The 7,358-nt window shown below is 34.7% G+C and overlaps 1 protein-coding gene across 1 annotated transcript in view; it reads right to left on the reverse strand.

Moving 5' to 3' along the window:
• Positions 1 to 708: 708 nt before the first annotated feature.
• The window catches only part of LOC117105623 (extracellular calcium-sensing receptor-like), an 11,754-nt gene continuing 5,104 nt past the window's right edge, over positions 709 to 7,358 (reverse strand). The window contains exons 2-5 of the mRNA XM_033246799.1: positions 6,020 to 6,938; positions 4,379 to 5,043; positions 4,004 to 4,127; positions 709 to 3,457 (exon numbers count right to left, since the gene is read on the reverse strand). Of these exons, the coding sequence (XP_033102690.1) occupies positions 2,463 to 3,457; positions 4,004 to 4,127; positions 4,379 to 5,043; positions 6,020 to 6,887 (2,652 nt within the window). The 5' untranslated portion in view covers positions 6,888 to 6,938 and the 3' untranslated portion in view covers positions 709 to 2,462. The remainder of the gene's footprint in view (positions 3,458 to 4,003; positions 4,128 to 4,378; positions 5,044 to 6,019; positions 6,939 to 7,358) is intronic.

Consider the following 7,358-nt stretch of genomic DNA (forward strand, 5'->3'; position numbering starts at 1 on the left):
ATAATAATAATACTATAATAATAATAATGATAATAATAATAATAATAATAATAATAATAATCCTATAATAATAATGACGGCGATATTGATGATCTTATTCAATTATTAAAGTCTTAAAGTTGGTTCTAAATGAAGAAATTGTTTAGTTTAATTTCACGTACTTTTAGCGTACCGAAATTTGGCTATATTTTTGAGGGGTGACCTGCATAAGGAAAATGGCATAAATCGGTTTAGTTTAAGGAGCCAGCGAAGGAGTCATCTCTCACCACCATCACAATCAATTTGCGTAATAAACTTTAATTAGTAATAACAATCTGGTAATTATAAACAGTTACCTTCAATCGTTGATATTCTATTGTTAGCACAAGGCACACAGTCAAAACAACACGTCGGTTTGTCATTGTTGAGTCTTTTCCGAGTACCTGGTTGACATGGCTGGCTACAAAACGACTTTGGAACCTAGAAACATGAGCAGACAATAATAATCTTTCTTAATTTATAAAACAAGATAGAAATAAACCTATACAAAATACTGCGATGCATATATCCATTACTTATGTGATACTTTGAGCGCTTACCGACACGTTATTATTAGTGTTGTTGGTTGCGATATTTATTTCTGTTTGATTACAAATAAATGAATTCACTTATCATGGTCATGTTTATTGAATTAAACCTGTCTCTTATACTACCAATGTGTTTCTCTTGTTCATCTGTGGTGGAGCATATACGTTTGATCCTAAGTGCCTGACTGTAAGCTATAGAATTTTTTAGACTCTTAGGATGAGCGCTATTGTAGTTTAAATAGGTGTGATTTTCGGTGGGTTTAATGTATAGTGAGGTGGTTATTTGGCGGTCTTCGATGCCGAATCGAGGGCTTCGGCGCGAGTTTCTACTGCAGAATGGAGTCTCATTCGGAAGCAGGGAGAGATAAATAAAAGTTGAATAAAAGAATATGTAGCATAAAATAAATACTTGTAACCCAAGGCGGGCCCCTTGCAGATGCTAGATGTTGACGTTACATACACACTACTGAATGAAATTACTAATATTATTGCAGCTTCGTATAATATATAATAAACTATATACTTCTCATCAAAATATTCCTAACTACGGTATTTCATTATTTCCGAATCCAACAGCGAGTGATTCGCAACTTCTGTGGTAAGAAAAACTCTTATTTATAAAGTTAGTTTTAATATGAGGCTTAGCTAGTATATGGTGTTTCTAGGATTTGAACCAAAAACCCTGAGATTAAAAGTAGGCACTGCGCCTTAAGACCATGTTAAAACCACTTAATATTTGCTTAAGAAAAAGTATAATCCAAAAGTAAAGAAGTGCAAGAGTTCTGACTGCCTTAATTTTGTATGCACGCAATGAAACGTTAAGAAAGTGCTACCACTTTGAAGGACGCCATCTAGTTTGTGATAATAATTTTTTAGATAGGAATTGTGTTCCAAATCTAACGTTCGTTCGTTCCTAGACCCCATGATCTAGGAAATTTACTTGTATTTTAGGCATTTGGCCCATTTACATAACAAAATGACATTTAGAGAACGGAAGAAAGTAAATCATATCTTATATAAAAGCCAAATAAAGATATTTGATATTTTTGTCATTACAGTATATAAACTATTACAATCATTTGATAACATTAATCGATAGAATTAAACCATAATTTTTACATAAAAAAAGATGGAATTAAGTTTTTTTTAATGTCATTATAATGCAGTGGCGTATCTAGAAGGTGCGCAGGGGGCACACGCCTCTCAAAATATTACTCCCCCCCCCCAGTAGCCCCCAAAAATCACAGTCAAGTACGGTAGTTAAAAATCACCTACAATCACCTTATTTTGCGAATTACCGCCCAAGCTCAACTGGTCATCAAGCCACCCCTCCCCCTACTTTACCTTCGCGCCCCAATCAGCACCCCCACTTCAAGACTTCTAAATACGTCTCTGTTATAATGTAAACATACTAAAGTGAAATGAAATTCTTTTTTTATGCAATTTACATATTTCTATTGCAGTTTTTTGCTAACTTTATTCAATCTGCCTTTCTCTATTTCTAAGTTTAAAATACCAATTCGAATTTTTGATAAAATACTTCTATAAAATATGTCTATAAATAATAAATAATTTTATTATTAAACTTTAATCTCGAATACAGTATGTTTTGACATTTTCATTGTAATGTTGTCTTTCTATATCACTGTCTCGGTTTTAGTTCAGGACTAAAAGAAGCAAAATCAACACCTGCTGCGAAAACCAGACATAACCAAAATTAACCAACTGAACATAGAATTTGCTTAACATAAGCATAATTAATATATATAATCAACATAATTCATTTCGTCGGAACTTCTGCATTTCTATGCCCTTTGGTATAAGTTTGGTTTGGTAATATAATAATCTTCATTATGCGTAACGGAATGTATAAATACACAAAGTTAACATATTAAATTAAAGATTCGTGTTGAAATCGTGAGGTGAACAGTCTTGGATGCCAGATTCCCGTTTTGCACTAGAAAGCGTAGCACAGGAATCAGTGAAGCTTTTGCTTATTCTTTGTGATGTGTTGGTATGATCATTCTTCGAAGCTACGAACAAGAAATAACACTTAGGCAGAAAAAGCATGATGAGAATAAGTGTGTTTAGAATTAAGATGAACATTACTGTGATTATTGGCTCTAATTCACCAACAGTAAATAGATGAATTGGTATTGATACTAAGAATATAATAATCCAGAAGGTCATCACGACCGAAATGAACCGAGCCTCGTGATAATTGTGTGGCGTTTTTCGCGCACGAAATGCCAATACGAAGCAGACGATAATTAGGATCAAGTTGAACGATTCATTATATATGTATGTTCTGATGGTCGCCTTGCACTCTATTATTGTTTCGGTCATTGACGACACGTTGTCCAGGTGGATCTCGACAGGGAAAGTGATAAAAGCGGCAACCACTAACGATACCTGAAGGCCGGTTATCAAAGAAACAAGTAGGAAGCGAAATTTCTTTAATCTGATTTTTGAATTTGCCATGGATTTGGCCTTTTTACCTCGGTTGAATATTTTGATCACCATATATATCTTGATTAAAAACACAGCTAGAATAAAAGAAGCTAAAATGCTGGGAACAGCGATACGTAGTTGGCAAATTATATCTGTCGGGGGTGTTATGAACAAAATTGGAGAGATAAACCCAGTTAATATTCCCATTTGTAGCATCAGACTCAGGTCTCGCGACGACGATTTTACTATTTCACATTCTTTTTTGAAGTAAAAAATAAGGATAGTGGCAAACGTGAGAGCACAGCCAACACCGGACCAGGCTAAAAACGCAATCACAACAGTATCTGTCCATGCCAGTACGGCAGTTTCTTTCATCAAGCATTCGGTGTTGTTATCATTGGAGTAATGGTCTTCTGGACACTGAGTACATTCGTTTTGATCTAAGAAAGAAAAGAGAGATTGACCATTAAAAACGTTCCTTTGCAAGGCACCCCAATTTCCTTTATCATTAATAGTTTGTCCAAAAATGTGTGTTGCTCGACCGGCCAAAAAAAAATATATAGAACCTCCTTTTGTTTTCAGCAAAACTATATTTATTTGCAAAAGAATATACATAATTAATAATAATAATAATAATAATAATAATAATAATAATACTATAATAATAATAATGATAATAATAATAATAATAATAATAATAATAATACTATAATAATAATGACGGCGATATTGATGATCTTATTCAATTATTAAAGTCTTAAAGTTGGTTCTAAATGAAGAAATTGTTTAGTTTAATTTCACGCACTTTTAGCGTAACGAAATTTGGCTATACTATTATTTTTGAGGGGTGACCTGCAAAAGGAAAAATGTCATAAATCGGTTTAATTTAAGGAGCCAGCGAAGAAGTCATCTCTCACTACCATCACAATCAATTTGCGTAATAAACTTTAATTAATAACAACAATCTGGTAATTATAAACAATTACCTTCAATCGTTGATATTCTATTGTTAGCACAAGGCACACAGTCAAAACAACACGTCGGTTTGTCATTGTTGAGTCTTTTCCGAGTACCTGGTTGACATGGCTGACTACAAAACGACTTTGGAACCTAGAAACATGAGCAGACAATAATAATCTTTCTTAATTTATAAAACAAGATAGAAAATAGACCTATACAAAAAACTGCAATGCATATATCCATTACTTATGTGATACTTTGAGCGCTTACCGACACGTTATTATTAGTGTTGTTGGTTGCGATATTTATTTCTGTTTGATTAAAAATAAATGAATTAACTTATCATGGACATGTTTATTGAATTAAACAGGATACCTAAACAATTTTTCTCCAACACTAACCTTTTCTGATCTCCCACTATCCCATAAAATAGCAGATTCGTTAATTTGCAAGTAGTCTCCAGATGTTGCCGAGGAATCGTATTCACCGACAATCTGGATGTTAACGGTGTTCTTTGTAGTACGTTTCCACCAATAAACCGTGTAGCGAGCTGGTACCTCGTAGTTTTCGTCGAACATAAATTGACGATTTTTAATATGATCTTGAAATTCAACGTTCCTGAGATATTGCATAAGTTGCCACGGTTGAATATCGTTCACATCTGGACATAACCCATCCTTCAATAGGCCGTCAGTGCAGTTGATGATATTATAAATAGCATAGGCGATAGCATATACAGCGTTGTACGTGGTAAAATCGATGTAAGTCTTGAATTCATCTGCCTTTTCGTTTAGCGAATGTGACCAACATTCTTGATTAATGCTACTTTTGTTTTTGTCAGGTCCATTCTCAAAAAGATTGCATGAGAACGTTTTTTCCCAAAATTTGTTGAACCAAGAATCGAGGTTGGTATTATTTGGAGTACGTGACAAGAAATAGTTCCAAAAATCGTCATTTCTAACCTCTTCGATAGAAGTGCCGATCGCTGCATCGATAACTTTGTAATATTTGTTTGATGCAAATATCCTCGAAATAATCCATACATCGGTTCCAATCCAAACTCTCGCTAATGAAAAATAATAAAAATACAAATGATACGAATAAATCAAAAAGACCTATCAAACAATAACACATTCATTAATAATTTTAATAGTTGATCAATTGGATCCGTTGGTGGGCGGATTCAAGGGATGGGTGAGCCGCCCCCTTCCCCCAATTTTTCAAAATAAAAAAATGGAGATAAAAAGAAAACTATATTACAAATTTCCTGCCATCTAGATGTGCTATAATCATAATTTTTTTAAAACTCAACACCAACTATGGTGGGGAGAATGTGGTACAGACCTTCTACATTGGAAAGTCCCTCCCGTGCCCCATCTCAAGTTCTGAGGCGCGATAGATAGGCCAGTAATCGATACAGTGTTGTAGATTAAAATGTAATCCAATTCAGCAACTAGTCAAATTAAAAACGAACTGTGGCTCTATTTGATACCGTGATGGTGCCAATAAGAGCCTAAAGTAAACATTATAACAATTGATTCAGTGACAAATCACAAAGAAAAGGCAATTATGGCGAAATTGTATATATATGTTGTGAATTAAATTAGAACCATGCATATTATTATTTACTCGCCAAACAACAGACGATAAATTGTTGCATAAATAATAGGGTTATTCTTCTTTTTTTTCCCGATAGACACATAACTTATGGTAGTTAACACATTGAAGCATTTTTATTAGTATTATACTGAAAGTAAAATAGGCCTACATTAAAGCTAGATTATTTTAATCCGATTCATTAGAAGGTGACAACTTATTTGATCCTCTTAAATGAGAAATTTAATATTTTGAAATCAATGTTTGAGAGATATCCAGATAGTCACTCAGGCTGTGTGTCTTAGAGGTTTTATATACAGCATTGCATATTGAACATGAGCCATGACGTCAATAGATGTATTCAAGTTCTAAACATGGGATATGCAATCCTCTGGGGGAAATACAAAGACATTTCTTCTAATTGAAATGGATCAAAATATACCTACTATTGATTTTTCTTCTGTCACATTCTTCAAATATCTTTGCCACTTCATATCCACTATTTATAAAAGTAATTATAACTTTAACGTCAGAATGTGTCATCAGTAAATCAACCGTGTCATTTATGCCTTTTGAATCGATCACTGTTGGAAGGTACATTTCGAAAGATATGCATATACCATATAGCTTAGCCACTTCTTTGAAATGTTCAATTCCCAGGCGGCCATAGTTTTCGTCGGTTGCTAAGGCACCTACCCACGTCCAACCGAAGCTCTTAACGATGTGCACCAATGCTTCGGCTTGATTATCATCATTCGGCACAGTTCGGAAAAAAGTTGGGTAAAGATTCTTGTCAGTGAATTCAACACTCGTAGCCCAGACGGCAATAACTGGTGTGTTGGTAAGCTGAAAATAGTTAGCAACTGGGCCTATGGAAGCTGAAAACGTATCAGCTATGACGGCCACTGGTGCTTCCTCAATGCCACAGGCCCCAGACGATATGTCCGCTGCTCCTCGAAGAGCAACACTTCTTGAACGACAACCATCCGTCAACATGTAACCAAGAGTTACATTTGTCAGATCTAGAAATTTACCCGCGTTGATTTCTTCAATCGCGTATATTATTGAAAGGGAAGTAAACATGCCGTGATCGAATGGATTCGAACATTCTTCTTGGATTGGTCCCTCTGTCAGGCTATCGTCTGTTACCTTTGAAACGCGATGGATGTTAACAAGACCGCCAATATAAATGTCACCTGGTAGTATTGGACAGTTGTCAACCGATTTAGTTACGTTCTGGTACGAGCAATCAGCTTCAGACGATCGGAATAATGATATTTCCTTAAGCAGAAAGTACACATAAATGAAGCGCATCTTGAAAGTTATTGATGTCTCAGAGGCCTACATATCCTGTTGATAATGTACCTGGTTGTTTAAAATTAATAACAAAAGATAATAACGCTCTCATCCATCCTAAGTCTCGCATATTCAACGATAAACCATTACAATAAGTTAACACTATTATTCATAGCTTTTTGATAGGACGAATCACCAATCAGCCTTGTTAATTATATTGCTACGTCACGCGCCGATCTCATAATAATGCACAGTGTAAGGAAAGTACATTATATGAGCAATGTAACCAGTAACAATAGTGATTCTTTGAATTAGGTTTGAACTGTAGTATCTATATACAGACCTAGACAATGGCGGTTAAACGGTACCATAATACTAATAGACCTACATGATAATGTGCATATTGTTCACGCAATGTGACTATATCTATCTTAACGTATTGTAGGACTGTATCCCGATTGATGTAAGGCGTAACATAGCCATTAATAT

This window comes from Anneissia japonica, unplaced genomic scaffold, assembly GCF_011630105.1.
Source record: "Anneissia japonica isolate Jap-2015-1 unplaced genomic scaffold, ASM1163010v1 scaffold287754_len4335492_cov202, whole genome shotgun sequence".
Taxonomy (NCBI): domain Eukaryota; kingdom Metazoa; phylum Echinodermata; class Crinoidea; order Comatulida; family Comatulidae; genus Anneissia; species Anneissia japonica.